Source organism: Hemicordylus capensis, chromosome 1 (assembly GCF_027244095.1).
Source record: "Hemicordylus capensis ecotype Gifberg chromosome 1, rHemCap1.1.pri, whole genome shotgun sequence".
NCBI classification, from domain to species: domain Eukaryota; kingdom Metazoa; phylum Chordata; class Lepidosauria; order Squamata; family Cordylidae; genus Hemicordylus; species Hemicordylus capensis.
In genome coordinates, this window is record NC_069657.1 from 118,520,708 (window position 1) to 118,546,694 (window position 25,987).

The 25,987-nt window shown below is 44.5% G+C and overlaps 1 protein-coding gene across 3 annotated transcripts in view; it reads right to left on the reverse strand.

Annotated features, from left to right (window-relative positions):
* Positions 1-25,143, reverse strand: part of SWAP70 (switching B cell complex subunit SWAP70) — a 69,699-nt gene extending 44,556 nt beyond the window's left edge. Inside the window, exons 1-4 of one of the 3 annotated variants that reach the window (XM_053274892.1) lie at positions 16,938-17,462; positions 11,064-11,096; positions 8,707-8,847; positions 1,552-1,725 (exon numbers count right to left, since the gene is read on the reverse strand). In XM_053274892.1, the coding sequence (XP_053130867.1) occupies positions 1,552-1,725; positions 8,707-8,739 (207 nt within the window). In that variant the 5' untranslated portion in view covers positions 8,740-8,847; positions 11,064-11,096; positions 16,938-17,462. Of the gene's footprint in view, positions 1-1,551; positions 1,726-8,706; positions 8,848-11,063; positions 11,097-16,937; positions 17,463-19,623; positions 19,744-24,693 lie in introns of those variants that run through there. The other 2 variants (XM_053274882.1, XM_053274900.1) reach the window with 2 other exon arrangements.
* Between the last annotated feature and the right edge of the window lie 844 nt (positions 25,144-25,987).

A 25,987-nucleotide genomic window follows, 5' to 3' on the forward strand; every position in this document is an offset into this window, starting at 1 on the left:
GCAGTTGGCAGACACATGCAAGATGGCCTTTTCCATGGTGTATCAATCTCCTGCCTCAGGAGATTACAATGGTTCTGTCTTTCCTCAAGTGTTTTAATTTCTCTGAGCTGCTGTCTTCCTCTTTTTACTCTCTCTGTGCATCAGTTTTAATGTATTATTATTGCTTGTGAGTTTTTAAAGTCGTTTTATTTTAAGGACGGAGGTTAGTTATTTTAGATAGCTATGTTAAGTCTATTGTAGTAAAAATGGTACTATTATTTTATTTTGGGTTTGTAGAAGCCTTTAACGTGGGAGAAAAATGCCTTCCAAAATGCCTCTTTCCCTTAGGAAATGTATAGGGGAATACCACACATCCCACCCCCACTTTTTAGGGAGCCATCAGTGCCCTTCTGACAGGGACGCTCCTAGGTAATTTTGGTGCCCAGAGCTGAAGGGCTTTGGGTCAGGAATTAATGAGACCATACAAAGGGGAGCAACAACTAATACATTCCAGCCATTTGGCATTTCCTTAGTAAGAGAATACAGTATCCTATAACTGGAAGATCTGTAGAAATGTGCCCAATTCAGCTACACAGGTAGCATCTAATAGCCCAAATCCCCATCTAATTTAGTGAAGAACAAGCTAGTTCATTCACGTTTTGTGTCCAGTTTGAAGAGAGCTCCTACTAGTAGCTGCTCCTATTGTCCAGTTGTTAAAAACTTCTATCAAAGTTTTTCTTTTTTTAAAAACCAGGGGGCATAATCACACTGTTCTATCAACAATTACAGTTTTATTACTGATGTACATAAATATATGCAAGCTTCCGGTCAAACACAGGTTCTCTATTTCAGCAATGACCATATTCAGCGAATCTCAACAAATCTCAGTGCCAGAGAAAAATCTGAGAGCCTCATATAACCAGTTTACTAGGAAGTCACATGCAAGTGCTGTTGGTGCAGTGACCACTGAGATGAGAAGCAGAAGCAGCACCATGCTACATGTTTTAATGTGGAGAGCTTGGCATATACACAAGGATCTCTGCTTTCTAAGTCTTCCAGTACTTCTATGCCTGGTAGGAAGGTGGCAGAGAAGACCATGAGTAAACCACCCACACTGTAGGTACAGAATATGCCACAATAGCATAAGCAGACACAATAACTACCAGGGACTTAAGCTGCATCTTTGACATTTCCCAATATCAAAGCTATGCACTCTATTTCAAGCAATGCTTCACAAGCATAAGTACAATGAACTTCATGACTACCCTGGACCAGGGATTATCTCCATATTTTATTCATAAAGCACCTATTAAGCTCTGTACATTTAATACATTTAACAGACACACTGGGCAGGATCCAAACTAAGTTGGACCATATTCATTCCTTTTGTCAAACAAAAAACAGAAAACACAGGGAGCATTACATTTGAACTTCACTGCCAGGACAATAAGACTGTTTCCACAAACACCCCAACAGAACAGAGGGGAAAAGAACAAGTTAAGCACACAACCAGTTTAGATATATCCAAAATGAAAAGAGAATATTTGGACACTTGAAATCATGATTTCTTACCTCTTCTGGTACAATAACTAGTGGATATTTGTCCTCGGATAGAAAATTGAAGATGACCCACACTTTAAAAGCATCATCTTCAGAAAGGAATAAAGTACTCTTCTTGAGATTCTTTTTGGCACATAAAGTCCAACACATTTTATTGAATTCAACTTTGTCAAAGTTTCCTTGAACCTAGTTAAGAAAAAGCAATTAGAGATATACAGTGAAGGACCATACAATACAAGGGCAAAAGGAGCAACATGTCCAGTTCTACCTCTAAACCTGAAAAAAAGAGAAAATTGTTTATAAGATACCTGAAACTCAACAGCAAGTTGACTTGGCAGGTCTCCCCAGAGATGACTCTGCCCAAAGCACTACACTTTGCTCCATATCTGTGTGCAAAGGACCAGTAACAGCTGCCCCTGAACAAACACCTGAGTAACCAACACCAGTCCCTCTCTTTTATCCTTAACCTGCTACCTGTCCTTTAAGGTAACTAGAGGGAGAAACCCGATTATGCTTGTAGTCAGCTCAACACCATGTTTAAAGCAGAGCCGATCCTATCTGAGCCATCTGTACAAAGGGCTCAAGAGAAAAGATGCATATACCAGCATTGGCTGCCACCTTGCACTGCCCAGGTCTCTCCAGCTTCCTTAGGTCTTAAAAGCAACTGTCCTTTAAGGGAGAATGAAAAGAAAGATGTTCAAGCTAGTTGACATGGGAACATTATGGCAATAGTCACTACCTCTGCTTTCCTTGGACACCCAGGACAGGGCTGCATTTAATATATAGGAAAGTACTCAAGACTCAGTCTTGAGTATGATTCTTCAAACGATAGTCAAAACCATGAGCCTTCAAGACATCTTTTGATTTCCTACAGCTTATTCTTAATTGGTAGTATCAGCAAGTATCAGCAATTCAAAATCCATATTCCAATAAAAGGGAAGTTTGCAGCTATCCACTATTTTTGGCAGACTGCCAGCCTGGGCATTTCTCCATGGTCCTTGGTTCAACAATGTAGACTTTGTTGAAGGATAACTCTCCACCCTGCACTCCACCCCCCTGCCCCCACCCCTGCTAAATAAATAATTCATTTGCAATCAGGAGTACAAGAGGAACTATTTCTAAAGCTTGACTGGTGTGGTCAATGAGATTTACATAGGAGATATGAAGCAGGATAACAGATTTCCTCTTGAGCCAAGAGATCATTGTTTTTCTTGCACAGATTGTCACTTCTGCTCACAGGAAAATAATCTGTGAAGAGGCACCATGTTGAAATACAGAAAAAATCATGGAATACAGCTAGACAAAGTTTCCAGGCAGCTTTCAACAAAAACAAGCATGGAAGATATTCAGAGATTTGTTAAAATGTTACTTGAGTTTTAGTATAGGAAATGCTAAATCCCCCATCTACTCAGTAAAATAATAATAATTAAGATGTGAGCCACCAAGCAGATGATCCTTAAAAAATTGACAAATAAGTCATCCCATTAAAAATGGTTTTCAGCCAAATACCCAATTCAACAAGGCCATTCTGCATACCAATCAGCTGGAAGGGGCATAGCTCAATAGTGGAGCGCATGCCTTGCATGTAGAAGGTCCTACGTTTGTTCCTGGCATCTCTGATTAAAAAGGACCAGTGGTGGGAAAGATTTCTACCCAAGATCTTGAAGGGGGAAACAAATTGTTGGGGCAGGGCCATTGCTCAGTTCCACACAGAACTTTCCAGCTTCAATTCCTAGCAAATACAGTTTATTTTATTTTGTTTTAACTTTCATGGATCTCAGCCATCAGGGCTGGAAAAGACCTTTACCAGTCAGAGTTAACAATATTGGGCTAAACAGGCCAATGGCCTGACTTTGTATAAGGCAGTTTCACATGTTCAATTATCCTTTTATAGTGCGGGGGTGGGGGAGACTCATTCATTCCTCGTGATGCAAGCCACCTGAGAAGTGGTTAGCACTATCAGCTGACATCTAAACTAAGTAGTTAACTACTTGTGCCAAGAAATCACAGAAAGCAATGACTGCGTTTCTGAAAAACCAGAAATCATTCAAGCAGCACGCATAAAATTAAATGAAACAACACAGCCTACATCTTCTAAAGCTCTTACTGCAATTGACTGCAAGGAAGTTGGCCTTTCATGCGCCCCCCCCCCCCAATACTAAAGGTTGCTCGCAACCTCTTCTTTTCTGAAAACAGTATCATTAAACAATAACTAGTCCATTTTTACCTCACATTCTCTAGAAAAACGAACAAGTTCAGTGGAATTTCTCTCTCTCTCTTTTTTAAAAGTGTTAAATCAGTTGCTGACATACTGAGGAAAAGTACTCAAAGTAATCCCCCATTGATATTCAAAGTTATAATTTCTTGTTCTTTTAATTTCAATGAGACTACTTTGAGTAAATTTCCTCAGTATGTCAGCCACTAATGCTAAGCTGAAAAATCAGGCACAATTCTAGGAGTGGACTTCATAATAGTTGCAGCATATTTGGGATCTTTCTCTTCAGGCCCATCACAATCCTACTTGGGCAGCAGTTAGATATCATTTCAAGAGTTGCTTTTCACCTTACAGAAATGAGCAGGCACATGGCTGGATGCCACATTCACAAGGAGAAGCAGAGCTCCCTATGTGAGAGCTATATTTGCTGTTATTTATTTATTTATTTATTTAATGTATTTATATACCGCCCCAAACAAAGGTCTCAGGGCGGTTTACAACAAATCAACAAACAAAACATTAAGATCAATTAAAATTCTAAAAACAGTTTAAAACAAATCAACAAACAGTCTAAAATTTAAAAAGTTAAAAAGCTTAGGTAAAAAGATACGTCTTCAGACACTTTTTAAAAGCCGCTAGAGATGGGGAGACTCTTATTCCCACGGGAAGCGCATTCCAAAGTCTTGGGGCAACAACAGAGAAGGCCCATCCCTGGGTGGCCACCAGACGACATGAAGGTAGCCACAGATGAATGTCCCCTGATGTATGCAGTGGACGATGAAGATCATGCAGAAGAAGGCACTCTTTTAAGTACCGTGGGCCTAAGCGGTTTAGGGCTTTATAAGTTATAACCAGCACTTTGTATTTTGCCCGGAAACTTATTGGCAGCCAGTGCAACTCCTGTAATATAGGAGTAATATGGTCTCTTCGAGATGACCCGAAGATCAACCTGGCTGATGCATTTTGTACTAATTGTAGTTTCTGGACTATGTACAAAAGCAGCCCCACATAGAGTGCTGCAGTAATCAAGTCTGGAGGTTACCCCCAAGTGTACTACTGTTCTGAGATCATGAACCTCAAGAAACGGACACAGCTGGCGTATCAACTAAAGCTGATAGAAAGTGCTTCTGGCCACTGACTCAATCTGGGGAACCAGGGAAAGGTGTGAATTCAGAAGCACTCCCAGACTGCATACCTGTTCCTTCTGAGGAAGCGTGACCCCATCTAGAACAGGTAGCTCAATATCGCTTCCTGAGTGACGACCCCGCACAATAAGTACCTCCTTCTTGTCTGGATTCAGTCTCAGTTTGTTATCCCTCATCCAGCCCATTACTGCTTCCAAGCAAGCATTCAGGGAGAATATGCCTTACTGATAGCACCCAGCACTAAATCTCCGGATGATCTCTCCCAAAGGTTTCATGTAGATGTTAAAAAGCATTGGAGCCAGTATGGAGCCCTGAGGGTCCCCATATAAAAGCTTAGATTTTGAAGAGCAACAGTCTCCAAGAGACACCATCTGGAATCTGCCAGAAAGGTAGGAGCGGAACCACTGCAAAGCAGTGCCTCCCACCCCCAACTCCCTCAAATGTTCCAGAAGGATCCTATGGTCAATAGTATCAAAAGCCACTGAGAGATCCAAAAGGACCAACACACTTCCTCTGACAAGTCCTAATTGGAGAACATCCATCGGGCTGACCAAGATAGTCTCCACCATTTGAAAACCCATTTGAACCATTGAACCATTCTCCACCCATCTGAAAACCAGTTTGAATGGGTCTAGATAGCTGGGAGGCCACCACCCTCTCAATCACCTTGCCCAACCATGGGAGGCTGGAGACAGACCTGTAGCCATTAAACTCTGAGGGATCCAAGGCAGGCTGCTTAAGAATAGGTCTAATAATTGCCTCCTTAAGACAAGGAGGCATCCTGCCCTCCCTCAGAGAGGTATTTATAATTGCCACCAGGCTCTCCACAACAACCCCCTTGCCAGATAGTATAAGCCATGTTGGGCAAGGATCAAGCAGACTGGTGGTAGGACACACCATTCCAAGCAGCTTGTCCACATCCTCAGGAGTCACAAGCTGAAACTGATCTAGTCTAACCACACAAGAGGAGTTGCTGGATACCTCTGCATCTGACACTGTGATAACTGTGGAGTCTAAATCTAGATCGACCCGAATACAAGAGATTCTGTCCACACAAAAATCATTAAAAGTGTCACAGCGGGCAACTGATGGTTCAAAATTCTGATTCACGGGAGTAGGGGGCCCTACTAGCCCCCTCACAACCCTGAATAGCTCCACTAGATGAGAGCTTGCGGAAGCAATACGGGCAGAAAAGAAGCACTTCTTTACTGCACGTATAGCCAGAGCATAGATCTTTAAATGCGCTCTATATCGTAATCTGTCAAATTTGAGTCAAGTCTTCCTCCACTTGTGCTCCAGTCGTTTACCTTGCCACTTCAGCTCCCGCAGATCTTCCGTATACCAAGGAGCCATTTTTGAAGTGGGTCGGAGAGGATGCTTAGGAGCGATCATGTCTACTGTCCTGATGAGTTGACTATTCCAGTTCTCCACGAGGGCATCAACAGGATCACCGGCAGGGCCAACATTAAATCCTTCTAAGGCTTCTCGGAATCCTACTGGATCCAATAACCTTTTTGGACGGGCCATTCTAATATGGTGGTCCGTCCGTGACAATGCGGAAATCACAGGAGTCCCCACCCACAGAACACCACCCTGATCAGAATGAAAGATCAGATCAAGCGTGTGACCAGCAACATGCGTTGGTCCAGAGACCACTTGGGATAGGCCCATATTTGTCATGGCCCAGGGGCGTAACAAGGCTGGAGTGGGCCCAGAAACAAAATTTTAAAATGGGCCCCTCGCTGATACACACACACACTTCACAATATATAGTCATGTGACTTGCCTTATGTGAATTGCCTCTGGGGGGCCCCTCGAGGCGTGGGGGCCCCCAGGCAGCCGCCTCCCCTTGCCTAGTAGTAGTTACGCCCCTGTCATGGCCGCTATGAACTCCTGAGCTGCTCCAGACAACCTGGTTCCGAAGTGGATATTGAAGACCCCCAGCACTATAAGCCAGGGGGACTCCAACACCAAACCCGAGACCAAGTCAGTGAGCTCAGATAGGGACTCTGTTGGGCAGCGGGGTGATCAGTACACCAACAGAAGTCCCAGTCTATCCCTGGTCCCCAAACTTAAGTACACACACTCGATATGATCAGACACTCTGATAGTGATCCTGGTAAGGGAGATATTATCCTTAAAGACCACAGCTACTCCACATCCCCAATCACACTCCCTTACCTGCTCCTCCCTCCTTACCTGGAGGGAGAAGCTGGGCCCAAAGTGGGCCCCCAACTTCCCCCAACCAAGTCTCTGTGATACACACCAGGTTAGCTCCTTCATCCCTGATCAAATCATGGACTACTTCAGATTTGTTTTGGCCTGACCTGGCATCACAAAGGATCAAGGTGAGGTTCTGTGGGTAGTTGGCACTGCTCCCCAAGGTCAAAGAGCTGGCAGGGCAGCCGGAAGCGGGAATAGCTATTAAGTTTCTGATTTCCCTTCCCCTGCAATGGCCTGCTGACCTGCCAATGTAACTTCTTCTATTCCCCACCACCACTGGAATAGCCACCCCGAGGCCAGTGGACACACCCTCCCATCTCCAGACAGACTCCAAAATAAATTTTACCCCAAACAAATCTCACCCAAGCCTTAACTCACCCTTCCCCACAACCCTAAAAATGCTGAAACAGGAGGGGAGCCCTCGCCGCTCCCCGATGTGGCTCCCCAAAGGAGTTATTGTTTCCATGAATACACACCAGGAGGCCACAGGAAAAAGCAGGGTGCCCACCCAATTAGCTCAAGCCATCTAAGAGTCTGGCAGATCAACTAGGTGACAATGATTTAAAAAACAAACACACACCACTGCTGTTCAGTTTTGTTCAGTTCAAGTAGCCACTTGTTGCTTCAGCAGCAACAGCTTTAACAGAAACAGCAACCAAAGGTCTGGCTGCACACGCAGTTCTGCGGTCGCACTTTGGCCAATAGTTTTTAAATAAATGGCAATTTCAGGCTAACTACAGTGAGGATTAGGGCTGGCCTATCAATGAGGACCAGCAAGGCAGTGCCTCAGATGGCAGACTGGATGAAGTGGCAGCAGAGGTGGCCCGGCCATGGCTATCTCATTGGGCCTTGTCCTACACTACCCAATACTTCTGGTGGCAATTGCATCCTCTTCCTGCCACACAAGGCAAGCAGGACCCCTACATCAAGAGAGCAGGAGTGGCAGGAGGAGGATGTGCCTCAGTGGAGGCCACCATCACCACCAACAGGAAGCTAAACAGGGGAGAACTGGTCTGGGAAGGGCAATCAAGGCTGGAGGAAGAAGGAATTTTTGCTAGTGCACACTGCCATAGTGGCCCAAGCTAAGGTACTGCAGTGTCTGAGGCAAGGTGCCAAATGCTGCCTTGCCCCACACCTCCAGTGGAATCCAGCCCCCTTTCAGAATCAACCCTTGCAATGGTGTGGAGTGCAAGGAGGAAGGAAAGTTACCAGCAGCCTTGTCTTCTCTCCTTGTGCTTCTTGCAAAGCTTTGCAAGGAATGCAAGGAGAGACGCTCCTTGCAAGGATAAAATAGGCTCCAAAGAGTTGCTTGGATGGCAGCAGGAGGCGGCACTTGGCAGGCAGGCTGGCTGGTGCCCCAATAGGCTGCTGCCTAAGGCAATCACCTCACCTTGTGAAAGGCCCACCCCTGTACTCTGCACACCAATAAACTTATTTTTTTCAGATTCAACAGGGTGGGAGATCAGGGCTATGGAAGAGGGAATTGTTGCTCAGCACACTCTAAGCACTGAGTGGAAAAAAACAGCATACCACACTATCTCAGGCACTGAGGAGGATTGGACTGAGCCTACCACAGAGACATACCTTTTCCAAAATAAATCTGTTCAAATAAGGCATATAACCCTGGTTGGAAACAGGTCCTTCATCATCATCTCTAAAGTGTTCCTCTAGGGCCACCGGGTCATGTGGAACATTCAGCAGGGTGCACAAGTTGTGAGACAGGACCTAAAAAAAATGAAATAACTACATGAGAATGCAACACTCTTATCCCCCCACTTTTTATTTTATTTTAACCAAAAGGAATGCATAAGCAGCCAGCAAATCAGGTAATTTGGACAACAGAATTTATTTCGTTATGGAAAATACATTTTCAATAGTTGCACTGGTAAGCATCCGATAGAAGTTTCATATCAAGAAGATTAATGGTGAGTAACCAACTATTGAATATGAAACCTGCTAATTACTTAGATTAGCTTACAGTAGCAAAATACCATAGAGCCTTCACACTAGCACACTTAGACATTTTACCTTCTGCTGTGTTTGAAGGCAGGATTTTAAAATTCCCTCATGTGGAGTGGTTTTGTCCTTGGAAGTCAGGTGCTGTTGAGACATCTGTTACGAATAGTACCCCTCCTAGCAAATTACCCTGGCAGCCCAGATGAATTCTATGTTCGCTATCTCTTATTTGATAGCAATGACAAAATTACTTACACAGCCGTTAAGATTTGTCTCATTGCCATTAGAATTCAAAGTAAAAGTTTTATCTGTATAGTTAGATTCAATAACTCTGTGTTTTAATAGTTTGGTTTTAATTGTTAATTTGTTTTAATTGTTTTTATCATGTTGTGAACCGCCCTGAGCCATTTTTGGAAGGGTGGTATATAAATTAAATTAAAATAAATAAATAAATAAATAAATAAATAAATAAATAAATAAATAAGGTTTATGAATACCTGGATTAGTTTGTTACTGTTTGAGCTGCATGTATATATTTCTCTGGTCAGCGATTGTAAACAAATAGAACTGAACTGGTAAGCATTAAATACATTTTCTAACAATTATGTTACTTTCAAGAGAATATAAACAAAATTGGAACTAAAGGAAACACAGCCCAAATTCAATTTTTAAAGGGGGTAGATGGGTAAGAAAGCCAACTTAGCTTCCCCACCCTCTTTCTGAACACCAGGGTCACAAATGCAGATAGGACTGACTTGCAGTGGAGACATAGGAAATTCAGTTTCTAGACTGAGTGACTGATTGACTGACACATACTCCGCTCCTCCTGTACACTACTGCCCGGGGCAGCTCACAACTTTAATAAAATCGATACAATGTAAAATAAAATATTAATAAGGTTAAACAAGTTAAAAGACCAAGCTAAAGAACACCTTTAAAGTTACATTTTTTAAAATTTCAAATTAAAAGTTATTAATAAAAAGCTAAACCTCAGGATGGGTGTGATACTCATGAAGTTCATGAGTATCACACCCATCCTGCGGCAGCTTCATTGGTTAAAAGTCTACTTCTGGGCTAGATTCAAGGTGCTGGTCTTGCCCATATGAAACCTGTAAGGTCCCTCAGCTTGGCATCTCAGGCCCTGCCCTTGCCAATAACAGCAATCCGGTTGGTGGGGACTAGAGCGCATTGCAGTAGCCCAATCTGGATGTTACCAAAGCATGAGTAACTGACTTCTCAAAGTAGGGTTGCAGCTGGCATACCAGCTGTAGCTGGTAAAAAGCACCTCTGCACACCACCACCACCTGTGCCTCCAAGGCCAGTGTCAGGTCCAGAAATACCCCAAGCTCTGGGCTTTGTCTTTCAGAGGGAGTGTGACCCTGTCTAAGATCAGATTTACCTCACTACTCGGAAGATCAGTTTTAGCAACCCAGAGCAATTCCATCTTAACTGGATTAAGTTTTAGTTTCTTTGCCCCCATCCAGTCCAAAACAGCCTCCAAGCTCCAGTTCAGAGCATCCACTAGCTCCCTGGTGTCTGCTGACTTAAAAGGTAGAGCTGGGTGTCATCAGCATATTGATGGCACTGCAGCCTATCCCTACGGATGACCTCTCCCAGAGGTTTCATGTAGATGTTAAACATCATGGGGGATGGAATAGATCCCTGTGGCACTCCAGAGGCCAAAGGCCATATGGATGGAGCAGGCATCCCCCAGAACCACCTTCTAAGTACAACCTTCCAGGTAGGAGCGGAGCCACTGTATAACTGTGTCCCTAAGTCCCCTAAACAAGCTCTAAACAAGTTTTGTTCTGCTGCTATACAACTTTTCGGTCTGCATTTGGTTTATGTAAAAAGTTACATTTGCTTGAAGATGGCAAGCGTACCCATTTCAAGTTATTCATGCTTGAAAGTAAAGTGTGGACAGAAAGGCCATTCAACAAATGAAACATAATTTGCGCCAGATACATTTATTCTGAGTTCCTTACTTTCCTTGCCTTCAGTTTCCTTGTCTATTCTACCTTTAAAAAAAAAAGGGGGGGGGGAGGTGAGGTGAAATTCATGTGTTAGAATTCCCACCCCCTTATCCATTCTAAGAAAAATCATATACAAATTACGTGAATCTCACCATCTCAGTGAAGGAAAATGAAAGAAAATGTGACAGATGCTTAAAAGGTAAAGTGTGTCAACTCCTGGCACCCAGAGAGTCCTGTGGTTTTCTTTGGTATAACACAGGAGGGATTTACCATTGCCTCCTCCCACACAGTATGAGATGATGCCTTTCAACATCTTCCTATATCGCTGCTGCCCAATAATAGTACCAGCGGGGATTCGAACTGGCAACCTTCTGCTTGTTAGTCAAGCATTTTCCCGCTGCACCACTTGAGAGAGAAAGATGCTTATGTCCATCTAAAAAGCACATGTAACCTTAAGAAGCACTTAACCCTAAATTTGTCTTTCCAGAAAAGGCTTGCCTTCCTAACGACAAGTTGGCAACATGCTTCTCTGGACATTTTGTGGACATTTTTCATTTCTCAACTGGAACAGTCCCAGGTAGTTTATCTCTATAGAACACTTTTTCCAAGTTCATTCTCCCTTCTTTCCTTAGATCCATTTAAGAAAATTGAGACATGTTTGAATGGGTTTTAAGGAAATAAACAATTTGTAAGAGTGAACTAGAAATAAAGTTGCTGGAATTATCAAACACGTAGAATATAGAACAAAGACTTTAGGATGACTTCCCATTGATACACAGGGTGATATATCTTGACAGACGCCAACTTTCTCAGTATGAAGTCATCACTTCTTATGAAGTCATCACTTCTCAAATTTGTTAGTACAAGCAGGTTTGGGTTATCTATCAGGCTCATTTGTCTCTCCCCCCGCCCCCAATATTGTGTGAAAGGTTAATGGTCATAAAAGCTTATAAACAAACAAACCTGGCGCAGAAAACCAAATATATGTTTCATCCCATGAATTTACCGCAGGTTATCAACCAATCATTTTGTTTCTAGTCTGTGAATGTGATGTTTCATTATCACATTCAGATTAATTTTATCTTTAAATTGCTAAATCAGCAATTGGCTAAATTGGCTGGAAACACTTTTCAATGTTAAAGCAACTGTGGCCACCATCTCTCCCTCTGTTTTGTGCACTTTAAGACTGAGCAGTCATTTGGTTAATAATTGAATACTTGATCATATAGAAATGTTAGATTGCAAGAGAAAATCAACAACCCTTTCATAAACTAGAATCCAAAGCACACATGACAGGACTGCCTTCAAGAACAAACAAACCTGCTTTGAACTTTGAGGGATTGTAGAGGAGGGCAGATAGGCAACAATCGATACAACTAGATTCAAGTCAGATACCATTCCATCTAAATACACTATTCAAATCAAGATTAACATCAGAAGATGAACACAGCGGTACAGGACCTGAAAGAATTAAGAGACAAGCTTGCAGAACCTGTGCTATAGGTTCAAATACCTTAACTATTTTGCAAACTAAAAATCACCTTTTCCTAAACCTGAGCGACTAGGAAGATCAGGTTTACAACTGTGCAAACCCTACTTGTAGGGGGAGGAAGCCTAGCTCAGGCATTAGAACTGCAGAAGTTTAGAGACAGACTTGGGAGGTCTTCTAGTCCAACCCCCTTTTCAGAGCTTCCTGCTCTGAACAGGAGATTAGACTAGAAGCAGTGTTCCCTCCAAGAGGGAATCCCAGAGGTTGTTGACTACAACTCCCATAATCCCCAAGCAAAGGCTATTGCAGCTGGGGATGCTGGGACTTGTAGTCAACAACCTCTGGGAAACCCTGTTAGAGGGAACACTGACTAGAAGCCATCCAAGGTCCCTTCCACTCTGAAATTTTATGATTTACAAACGGATGGAACACAAAGGCAAACTGTGATGCAACTGAAAGCCTTAAAGTATGGCAACGTGGTGTGTCTTCATACATTTGGTTTAGCATACATTTAGGAAAATGTTCTGAATGAAAACACCTGTACACATGGTCTTGTTTTCTTGGCTTGATTTTCACCTGTTTTATGCAGCATGATATCCTAACTAATGAAGGCTCTGTGAGGAAGCAATAAGGAGCCTGCACACAACTCACCCAGTCCTCCTATGTGCATACTGTTGCACCAGGGGGTGAAGACTTCTTAGTACTATCCATGCTCTGGAAGTGTCATGTGAGAGTCAGTGGTGTGTTTCCTCTGTTACGGAGCGCTTCTGAAGCATGGGCAGCACTGGGAAGTCTTCACCCTCTGGTGCAACAGAGCATGCACAGGAGGACTGGGTGAGTTGCACACAGATTCCCATCATGTCTCTGAGAGCCATTAATTAGGATATTGCCATGAGCAAGGGCGGAGCTACCATTGGGCCAATGGGTTCAAAGAACCCGGGCCACTGACCAATCAGGGGCTGCGAGAGTGGCCCCAACACACACTCCCCACGTCTGACATCAGACATGGGGGTGGTAGTTTAGCTCCTGAGCGGGGGCCGCACGGCCCCTTTGGGAGCTAAACTAAGGCTGGCGCTGCAAAGGCAGCGCCAACCTTAGTTTAACTGCCGAAGGCAACTCCCGAATGGAGCCTCAAGGCTCCATTCGGGAGCCAGACCACGCCCCCCCCGCATCTGATGTCAGATGCAGGGGCGTGGCTAGCCCCTACGTCTGATGTCAGACGCGGGGGTGGGGCTAGCGGGGGCACCTGCTGCAGCCACACACGGGCCACCGGCGGGCTGGCAACGCCCCTGGCCATGAGAATATCTGTTTGTTAGATTTTTATACTGCCTTTCATTAAAACAATCTCATGGCAGAATAGAGGGCAGGGACTTTAGGGACGAAAGCCAAAGAGGCTGATCCGCAAGCATATTTACTTAAAAGTGTCATTACTTTCAGTGAGAATTGCTTCCAAGTTACACTTGTAATCTGAATCTCTCTAGTTGGGATCTCAAAACACTAGCAAGTATCATTGATTAATGCTGTAATAGCCTAACAACCATTATGCAGTTCATCTTGACCACATACATTTAAAAATATATAGTGATTAACCATTTCCTTCCCGATTGCTAGAAGTAAGATATTTATCAGGGAACAGAATGCAATTTACCATTTAGCACAATTTGTTTCCATCAGAAAAACCAGGAGTCCAGTCTTTGAAAAGGAAATTTGATTTTTAAAAATATTTTGATTTTTTAAACCTATTTTGTTGTGTTATTCTGACGTGTTGTAGGACACTTTGATATTTAAAAATAGGATATCAAATAAAATAAACAGGATATACAATAAAATAAATAAATAAAAGCCTTTACGTTCATGTCTGTTGAAATGCCAGACAGTCATTTTATTTAAATTTATTTGCAGCCACTTAGAGGAAGCTAAATATACCAGACAGAACAACTGAAAGTTTTGGACAAACAGAATCTGATGACACCTTAAAGATAACAGATTTATTGTAGCATAAGTTTGCTAACTACAAAATCAATTATTTTTGAAGTCTCCAGATGTTCAAGCTAGTAGAAATACAGGACAATAGATTCACTGTTTTATTTCCAATTAACTTTTCATTTAACATCAAATATCAAAGGATTATTTCAAAAAGAAGCAAGACTAGCCAAAAATGAATAGAAATGATAGCTTCTTTCAGTCTAAAGGCCAAACTACATGTGATGTCATAGACCTGTAATTGATGTTCTCACATTGGGTTTGCCCAGCAGGTTGTAACACTTCTCTCCCCCCCCCCCCGTTTTCTTCATCAAACGCCCCCCCCTTCCTCCTCTAAAGCTGCCAGTAGCCTCACAAGGGGTTAAAAAAAAATAAAATAAAATAAAGACAGGCACAATGCAGGTACCTGCATCAACAGCTTTGGTGGGAAGGAGAAGTAATGCTGATTGGAGGGGGAGGGAGGACTAAGAGGTAGACACCCCTCCTCTGTTCCTAAACCAATTAAGATGTATCAAGCTACAAACTGCTAACTATTCAAACCAGGAGACACCAAGCAAAGAAATGCCAGGTGTGTCTCAACTTCTCTCTGCTGCTCTATCCTTGCAAGTCCTCCTTCCTCTCTTGACCCACAACAGCCAGCATAGAAGCTCAGTATTCCAACACACAGGTCTTATGTAAAGAATGGTACAGCAAAAGTACCTGTTATGTTCAGCCCTCATATGAGGTACAGTTGTTTACATGTCATGTTCAACAGATACAACAGTACAGTTCCTATCTGTACCATGCATTTGAGGGGACTTTGCGCACTTTCACTTTTAAAATGGATGCAGGTAAATTTATTCATACAAAAACGTGTATGAGTGTATAGACGTCTGTACACTCATACAACATAATGTCTGGATAGGGCTGACAGGAAATTATTGTATACAATATACTAGATAGCAACACAGGCACACAAAGCAGGCACAGCCACATATAGCAAATAAAACAATAAAACAGATCTCCACCCACCCACCCACAAAATACTCTCATACACACTCTGACCCTGACCAAATTAATATCACAGGAAATTACTTGTGGGTGGGTGGGGGAGGGGGAGTTTCAAAAGCTTTAATAAGAACACTGGCTTGAGAAACCTAGTCCCGAAATCCAGTCTTTCCTAAACAGATTCCTCTACAGCCAAACTCCTTGGAGGAGTTCCTTTACTTGTACTGTATAAAGAATATGTTGGTTGTTTTTTTAAAATAAACAGATGAATTCTGCATTCTTCAGGGACAGAACCTTGCAATTCAGGAAGTTTCATTTCTAGGTTTTTCATTAATTCCAACTTGACATATGAATGACTGTCAGAATGACAAGTTCCTCATTACGCCACAGCACCACTGACAGGAGTCTATTATCTTAGCATAGCTCTGTTCCTCTGGCAGATACACCAATTTTCCATTAGTTTATCTTTGCGGAATTACTACTTTTTTCTGTCTGGGAAGCATCAGCTCACTGGTTCTCATAATTATACGTATCCTTCCTCTTTATAAAAACTACATGAAATTCATCTCAGCAATTCAAGTTTTGACCTTAAGATTGGTGTATAAATTAAGGAGGTTTCATTGGGGCGGGGAGAGTGTTTCCTCAACAAGTCTTTCATTATGTTACATTTTTAATCATACTATAGATTTTTTGGTGGACATGGCGGGGGGGTAGAGAGAGATGGAGAGCAGCAAGAGAGTTAAAAGAACCAAGAAAATTAAAAGTTACGGTATATTCCGTTTTTCAGTGTAGAGCAGTTTTTTATATAAGCTCCTAATAATATTTACACATGAATGGGATATATTCCACACCATGTCCAAGATCCATCACTATTTTTCATTCCAAATTTTGTTTCACCCCAAAAAAACCTGTACCCAATTAGAGGCATAAATACAAGGAATGTCACCTTAAGTGGCACAGTGGGGAAATGCTTGACTAACAAGCAGAAGTTTGCTGGTTCAAATCCCCGCTGGTACTATTATTGGGCAGCAGCGATATAGGAAAATGCTGAAAGGCATCATCTCATACTGCGCGGGAGGAGGCAATGGTAAACCCCTCCTGTATTCTACCAAAGAAAACCACAGGGCTCTGTGGGTGCCAGGAGTCGAAATCGACTTGACGGCACACTTTACCTTTACCTTACCAATACTTTCAGTTCCTTCTACTGCCAAGTCTAAATGCAGTTTCAAGTTTGAAACTGGTATATGCAAAAAGTTTCTGCATTGCATAGGCACGAATGAAAACTATAAGTAGCCAACTATAATTATATCAAAAAAAATTGTGGTTTTCTATTTTCAGATCGTGGTATAACAAATGCAGTAGAAGAAAGCTCAAGACAGAATTTTCAAAGTGTACCAAAAGAAAAAAAGAGAAAAATGAAGCCTCACCAACACTGCATGATGCAACCTCTTCACAGAACATTGCAAGGGTCGGCATGCTACATCCTCAACTGTGGGGAAATCTTTGTCCTTCCACTACTCCTTGCTACTCATGAACTGCAGGGTTTTTCCCAAGGACTGTCCATTTGAAAAGCAGGAGGAAGATTTATACTCCAATTCCATGCAGAAATCCAATGTATCTACTAATCACCATGCTAGAGATTATTCAGAGTGCCTTTGGCTTTGAAAACTATAGCAAGAAAGGGGGACAGCACACATAAATGCTTCCTCCCCCCCCCCGCCACATGCTTCCCATATTATCCATGATAGAGCACTTGTGTCTCCATTAAGGTGTGCATGCATCTGATGCAGGGGCAGTTTGCCCATCTCTCTGCTGGAGAGTGGAAAAGCGAGATATAGTGCTCCACACTCTACTTTGCACATTACAGGAAAACATAGGAAACAGGAAGAGCACAGTGCTTATACTTCGCCTCACCTACTCCCTCCCCAATGTTCAAATTCACACTCAGATTCCAAGCCAAGCACCTCAGCAGATGTAATCCAGGGCTGAATATTTGACAAAAGAAAACAGTTGGCAACCCCTATATTATTAAACAGGTTCTAACTAGTTGAACAATTGTGCAGAACAGTCTAAAACATTACATGCAAAACAAAATGCCACACAGGAGCAACTGACAGAGCACAGTGTTCCCTTACAAAAACAGAGAATTCAGAAAGCATGATGTTTCCTCTTGCCCCTCCCAAGCAGACCTAGGCCCCTTAATCTCATAAAATGGGTCAATTATACATCTTGAAATACTGCTCTGAATTATTAACAGAGCTCACAGTTCTGCCAGCAACAGTGCAGACTACAGTTGACCCAGTGAGTAGTACAATGACCCAGTGTCCGAGGAATCCCACAGGTGTAGAGTCCTATTTAAAACATTTTTAAAGTTGGCTTAACCAGAGGAATTTAAGGCCAAGAGAGGCTGATGGAATGTGCCCAGATTTGCAGATCAAAGTTCCACAAGCTGTGTGAGAGTTTTGTTGAGAATGCTTCTCAAAGTCTGCAAGAAAAAGAAAGGAACCTCTTGACTACTTCTCCTGTTTGCCCTCCAATAAGACAGCCGTACAGAAACTCTGTCTCACTTTGGCAGGCTCCATGCTGAACTGGAACAAAGCCAGTTCTTTTATTCGGGTACTAGAATGTTGTGGGCCACTGGAGTAGGGGGGGAAAAGTGCTGGCCATGACAAACAGCTGAAGTGGGAGGAGCAGGACTGATGTGCTTTTTAAAGATGAAGTCAGGTTTGTAACTTATGAAACACAAAAATGGGAGAATTGTTATAGTCAAATGTATGTATTAATTAGCTCCATTACAATTGTGCCTGGCAGCCCCAGTCATGGCCTGGAATAGCCTGGACTACGTGCTGTACATCTACAGAGCATAGAAATCTCAACACCAATAATGGGCAATTATAAATTCATGAAGGTTTGAACAGAAACAACAGCAGAGGCGACAGGGTCCAAATCTAGACTTCAATCTGATTTTCACCTAAACATTTTTCAACAGAAAGGAAGAAAGAACACCAAACTATTGATATAAAACTGCTTTTGTTTCAGATCAACTAGCCCCATTTGTAACTCAGACCTTCCTTTTCAGTTGCCCACTGCTTTAAATAGCCCCAGGACCTCAAATCCACACCCACCAATTGAAATAAATAAAGCAGCAAACTAGAATATAGGAGTTTTACCCTCTCCCACATACCTGCCACCACCACAAGTAGTACCAGTGATTATTCCCAGAGATAGACTAGAACAAGACAGAAAATTCAAATAGCATCCTCCAAGGTGGTAAGGCTAAGATAGTACTAAAGCTTAAAATTACTCCAGATTCTGCTGCCTGACAAAAGCCACGTTGTTGCCCTGCTAATGGTAGAGACAACCTTGAATGCACTCAAAGGAACAATTCATAGTGAGAGCAGAGTAACAATCAGGGTGCAGTAAAGTAGTTGCAGTACAGCACAAACTTTATTATTATTATTATTATTATTATTATTATTATATTTATATCCCACCCTTCCTCCAAGGAGCCCAGAGCAATGTACTACATACTTAAGCTTCTCTTTCACAACAACTCTGTGAAGTAAGCTAGGCTGAGAGAGAAGTGACTGGCCCAGAGTCACCCAGCAAGTATTATGGCTGAATGGGGATTTGAACTCGGGTCTCCCCGGTCCTAGTTCAGCGCTCTAACCACTACACCACGCTGGCTCTCCTTGGCACATTAGCAGTTTGGGACAGAATTCCACAAATCTGAGGAACTCTTAAATCTACTTAAGCACTTCCTCACACTCTTTGGTTCCACTAGTTTAAATGGGATATTGACGCAAGGAAATGTGTTTTGAAAAGCAAGATGTGTACTTGGCAAAAAAATCAAACACTGAAGTTTCACGGTGATGGTGGCCTTTAGTGGCAGGCCTCACAGGAAAAAAACATATCTGTTGCAAACACCACATTACACTCTGAGATTTTATACACACACACACACACACACAAATATATTTATATATTATATACATATTATATACATATCTACATACACACATATATACACAAACACACAAGCTTAACCAGCACAGAGCATCTGCGCAATAGTACTGGATTGCTTCCCTTATCCCCTGCTACAGTCCCACTCACCTCAGAGATCTCTCCAGCCTCACCTGAGCCGCACTCCTGCTCCTCAATCCCCACCCCCACCCCTTTTGGTCATGGCTGAAGCATGGCTGGCACCTATTGGCCAAGCTGCAGCCCCCTATCCCCAGATACCTCCCCTCCCTCACCCGAGCCCCACTCCTCCCCACAGGAGCAGCAGCAGCAGTTAAGAAGGCCCTACCTCATTGCCATGGCCACTTGTTCCCCTTAGGCTGCTGACAGGCCTTGGCCCCCCCTTGCCTGCCTGCCTGCCTGCGCCAATGGCCTTGGTAGGCCTAAACAGCAGCACTGCTTGACTGAGCCCTTCCTTGCTGCCAATAGGTGCCACCATGGCCACTTGTTCCCCTCAGGCCACTGACAGGCTTGGGCCCATCCCTTGCCCTTCCTTTCTCTCTTCCCCTCTCTTTTGGAGAGGAGAGCTGGTCTTGTGGTAGCAAGCATGACTTGTCCCCATAGCTAAGCAGGGTCTGCCCTGGTTGCATATGAATGGGAGACTTGATGTGGGAGCACTGCAAGATATTCCCCTCAGGGGATGAAGCCGCTCTGGGAAGAGCAGAAGGTTTCAAGTTCCCTCCCTGGCTTCTCCAAGATAGGACAAGATTTTTTTATTTTTTTTTAAATAGGACAAGATTTTTTTATTGAACCAACAAACTACCAAAGCATACAGTACGATGCCAAAGCACAATTATATACAAAGTGGTTGTTTGTACATGATATATCTACAAAGATTTACACACAAGGATTTGGAAACACACAAGATTATGAAGTATATGCGGGTAGTACTGTAACTCGGGGGTGGGGGATTACAAGGCACATCAGGTAATCGGGGGAGTTACGTCCGACGTCCATTTCCACAATTTGTCCCATTGCTGTTTAGAAGAGATACTCTTGTTTTTTGCACACAACCATACAAACTTTTCCAGAAGAGATTTACTGTCTCATCTGCGTGAACCTCTTGGTCGCGTCTTCCCTCCCTATTCCTATGCAGGAGCACTGCATAAATGACATACAGGTTTACTAACCTGATTACGAGAAGGGGAACATTCCAATTCCCTAGTATGAGGGCACCCGTTCCATCTCGTTTCCTTGAAGGTTTCTTTTTGGGACCTCGAAAGGAGGTTCTATCGCTCAAACCCGAGGTTAGTTCTTCCCAAGTCTGTTTTTCCAAATCAGGCCACTCTAACAGCTTGCTTACTCCCTGCCACACTCTTTTGGCTACCGCACACTCTTTTAAGAAATGTGAGTGGGTTTCCCTGAATATTTTGCCTAGCTCACTAGCTTTCTGTTTGCAGGTGATTTTAGGGCACTCTTGCTGGTCCTCTGGGAGCCATGGCTTAGCCGCATTAAGTGGTAGTACTTGATGGTATAAGCGCCACCTTGTTTCCCATAAATGGAAAGGGACTTTTTTCTCTTTAAAGAGAGCGATAGGGTGATCGGGTTGCAACAAGTACTGTGAAGTACATTGTTTGTAGCGTTTACGTTCTAAATCAGGTTTTAAGAAACCCACTTCTAGAATCTCTCCATAAATTGTTTTCCTTAGCTGCTTAACTGAGGAGGATCCTTTAAATAGATCCGGTTCAACCTTCCATTTTTTAAGTGTGAATAACAAATCTCTCAAGTAGTCCGGGTGTTCTCTTTTTAATACTTGTGTAATATTGCCATTGAAAGATCCTTTCCCCCACCATGCTATGCCCCATGCTGACTTGCGCCAACGCAGAGCGAAAAGCGAGACCCAGGTTTTTTGCAGGAGGTTAGACATATCATGGACATTCACGAAAATCCAGTTTCCAAAATTGTAGGACATGAATTCAGTTACAAAATAGGGTTGCAGGGCAGGTAGGGCTAGGCCTCCCCGCTCAACATCCTTAAATGCTACCGCACGGGCCAAAGGGAAGGACGCTGTGTGCCATACTAGACGGAAGATCTGGCTTTCAACTCTCCGAAGGAGATCGAGCGGGGGAGGATAGACTACCGCCAGGTTATGCACCGGGGGTATCAGGTAAGTCCGGATGTAAACCGCTTTCTGGTACATGGCGAGGCTCCATTTTTTCCACATAGTGATTTTAAGCATTACTTTTTCTTCCCAATCTGTCCAATTTCCCCCCCAGGCTTTTTCCTTAATCCCATATTCAATCCCCAAAATGTTTACTGTATCTACCCACTTCAGTTTGGACTCTGGGACCCCTTCGCTTTTACATTCAGAGATGGGTAAGCACGAGAGTTCCTGGCGTCCGGGGTCCATTTTAACAAATACGCTTTTGTCAGCATTTAATTCTGAGCCCGAGATCTTGCCATACTCCCAGAAGAGGTCTAGTATTACAGAGGTTTCATTTTCATTCGATAACAGTAATGTAACATCATCGGCATGAGCTACAAATTTTACCTTAAACTCAGAATGCAGTTCTGAGTGGACAGGTGGTTCGGCTATCTCATCACTCTCCCTCCTCCTCCCTCCCGGGAAGGTCTCGCAGGGCGGGGGGATAGAGACCGAGAGTCCTTGCAGATGGGGTTCTCTCTGAATCCTGATCAGGATCGGATCCAGGGCCAAAACATAAAGTAATGGGCTCAGTGGGCATCCTTGGCGGACACCCGAATGCAAAGTGATCGGGTCGCCCCGCCATCCATTAATCTGTGGTGTCACCTTTGCATTCGTATAGAGCAGCTGTATCCAAGTCACGAATAGGGGTGGTATACCTTTAGCTTTCAACAATGTCCACAGAAGATAGGGCTGAGAGCGATTCCTGCCTGCAACCTTGGAGAAGCCGCTGCCAGTCTGTGAATACAATACTGAGCTAGATAGACCAATGGTCTGACTCAGTATATGGCAGCTTCCTATGTTTCTCTCTCTCCTCCACTTGCTCTCCCCCTCTGTCTTTCTTCCTCTTTCTTTCTTTCTTTCTCTCTCTGAGTTAACAGATCTTGTTCATCTTGTTTCCTCATCTAATTCACACAACGGCAGCCTCCTTCTCCTGAAGGGGCTCTTTCCTCCCTCATGGCCCTTCTCTTCACAGACCCCCGCCCACTATCCATTTGTGTGTGTATATATATGATTCCTCTCCTCTACAATCAAGAACATCTTCCAATCAGTTGCATTCCAACTGAACTTAACCATCAGAGGCTCCTCCTCCCTATCTGCATATGGAATCTCCACTGACCAATCACCACGGTGTTTCTGCTCGGAGAACCATGGTGGTTCTGCTCCCGTGGCTAACATGGGATTAGCCACAGGGACGCCTTAAAGAAGATAGATAGATAGATAGATAATATTATATATTTATATTATAATTAGGCTAAGAGACAGGTCAGCCAAAGAAACCAAAGTAACTTAAAGTTACTACATGACACTTCCTGCTAACAGCAATGAGGCACTTTATAATGTGGCAACTCTTATATTTAGTGGGGGAAAGGAAGTGTCCCTCTTCAACCCAACACAGCATCTCTCCCAGTGGCTACTGTTAGTTTCTGTCTAATTTTTCTTTTAGATTGTTGATACGCTTTTGGAGAAGGAAGCATCTTCTATTTTCTTTTACTATTTAAAAGCTTTGGGGGAAAAACTTTTCTGCTGAAAAGCAGTATATCTACCCCTGCTAACTGGGCAAAGAGGCACCTTTTACCGTGGTGATTCTCTTTATTTAGCAGGGGGAGAGTAACTGGCCCTATCCACCCCCAGCACAGTACTTCCAGTGACTGTTGCTGGTGTGTGTCTTATGTTTCTTTTTAGAATGTGAGCCCCTTGGGAACAGGGAGCCATCTTATTTGTTATTTCTCTTTGTAAACCGCCCTGAGCCATTTTTGGAAGGGCGGTATAGAAATTGAATTATTATTATTATTATTATTATTATTATTATTATATAAATAACTTTTCCATTTCAATTTTTTTCTGTAACATGCTTCCTGAGGAATGTGAAACCTGAAAGCATGCATTCTGCATTGAGAGCAGTATGGCTGGTCTCAATAAAGTTATTATTTTACTGGTCCTGGGAATGTTGTTGGAATGGCCCAACTGTTGTGTGTTACACTACATTTGTCCCCAAAATAACCTGCTTTGTTTCAAGACACAGAAGCAGCCTTCATCAAAGTAATGTGTATGGGTCGGTGAAAATGAAAACCCTCTTCTGGGTCACAGAAACAGCCTTTTTAAAAATCCCATCATTAAATTAATCACAGCAACAGGTTCAGCATGCACACAGTCATAGACCAAATAGTTTCCTGCAGGGGTGTAGCTATAATTAAGCAAAAGGGTTCAAAGAAACCAGGCCCCCCCCCCGTTCCTGAGGGCCCCCTAGCTCTACCCCTCCCTATTTTCTTCATTATCTCCCTCACTCCAAGGGGCCACCAGGTGAGAGGCAAACACAGGCCCCTCCTCCGCTGATTCGCTGTGAGTGACCAAGGGGCTGCTGCGATCTACTTCCCAGGAACCTCTCTGAAATAATAAGATACGACTTCTCCTTCCACGAGGCAGGACACTCAGCCCAGAGCCGCTCTAACCGTAACACTTGTTAAGTCCAGACCCTGAGAGGGCTCCTATGCCTGTTAAGAGTTGCATAGTAGCGAACGACCCATGGAGGAAACTTTTCCCGCGGTAAGTGCTGCAATGTGTATACCATCTCAGCTGGTTACATTAAGAGGTACCACCTCACCATCTCCACTGGGGAAGACATGCACCTGTTGAGTTTAAACACAGCAGGGGGGAACGAGGTCAGGTCACCCTGCGCAGCTTCCCTCCTCTGTAGCGGCCGCCCATAGACTCTCCCCTTCTGGGCACCCCTTAAAGGCACTGGAGCCAGCGCTCTCCTCTCCGCGTCTGGACGTGGCAAGCAGGCTTCCCAATGAAGGCTGTGCCACGCCAGCCAACTAGGCTAGCCCTTCCGTCTTCCCCCTCACCCGCCGGCCCAGGCTGGAAGGGGCCGCAGAGAGCACTCCCCAAAAACGGGAAGTGCTGCAAAGAGCGCCGCCAGCGAAGGCAGAGCGGCGAGAGGGGGAAGGGAGGGAGAGAAGCACCCGCCAGCAAACAAGCTGCCTGGGATCCGCCGCCGTGGCTGTGCCCAGACTTGCCTTGAGCTGGGACTTGGAGACTTTGCCGCTCCTATCCAAGTCGAGGGCGGTGAAGGCGTGCCAGATGGGCTTGAGCAGCTCTTCCTTCAGGCTCCCCATGGCCCGCCAGCTGCAGCTCCGCTCCCTCCACGCCTCTTCCTCGCGCTCGGCTCGCTCCTCTCAGGCTCTAGCTCCCCGGAGGCGTCTGCCGCAACGCCCGGGTTTCGACCTCCCCACCCCCAGCCGCGCCCAGCAGCCAACCACGAGCAGATGTTGGGGTCGGCCTCCAGCGGTGACAGCAGTGCCGACGGCGCCGCACTAGGAAACGAAGCGCCAGGCTGCGTTTGAGAGGCTGAGCCGCACGCGAGAAAAGTCCAGCTCAGCTCCGCCCCGTCTCCGGACCCCTACGCCGTTGCTTGACCTAAGGAGCCACAGGACGAAAGGAAGCCGCGCCGGGCACCGTCCTCCCTCAAAGGAGGACAGCTCGCCGTGAAGAGGGGCGGGACTAAATCTCTCAAAGCCCTTAGTTCCGAGACCTGCTGGTGTAGTGCGGCGGCGGCGGCTGCTGCTGCTGCTGAGACATCAAGACCAGATCGTCTTCGCTGGCATTCCTACAGCTTCACTCAGTAAACAGAAAGGCCCTTCCCCCCGCAGCCTCATCATGAGTAACCACCTTTGCTTGAAAGTAAAGCAGCCCGCATTTACTTCCAAGGAAAATATGCCCGGGCGCGGCGGAAGGAATTGTCGCCCTTCGTGGAACAAGAAGGCTTTCTTGGATCTGATTTCAAATGCTGAAGTCAAAACAACTCTTTTCCGTGAGGGGAAAACTAGCAAGATATTGGGGGAAAGAACAGAAACGGAGCCGGGAAACAGGCTGTAAGCGGGCTTCTCTTTCCCTTCCAAGCAAGCAGTGGCACTGGGTGACTCCTAGGGGTGTGTCCAAACCGGTCCGGAGGCCATTCTAAAGAATGGCCGAACTGCCGGACCGGGACCGGGCTGGTTCGGGTCCGGGTGGGGGGTATTTCTTTAAGGGTGGGAGGGCTTGCTTACCCCTCCCGCCTCTTTGCCCCCGCCAGAGGCCGTATTTAACAGAGTAACGGGGGCGCTGGAAACCAGCCGCCCCCCCCCCCGCCCTGAGCGGATTAGAGGAACTACCACTGCCGCCGCTGTCACCCGCCCGCCAGCCCTCCCTCCCAGCCACCCGCCCGAGTCCTCACCCGATGGCTGCTTTAACCAAAGAGAGGAGCTCACGAACAGAGCTCCTCTTGCTTTGAAATCCTGCAGGCGAGTGAAGGAGGCAGGCTTTGCGTGCGCG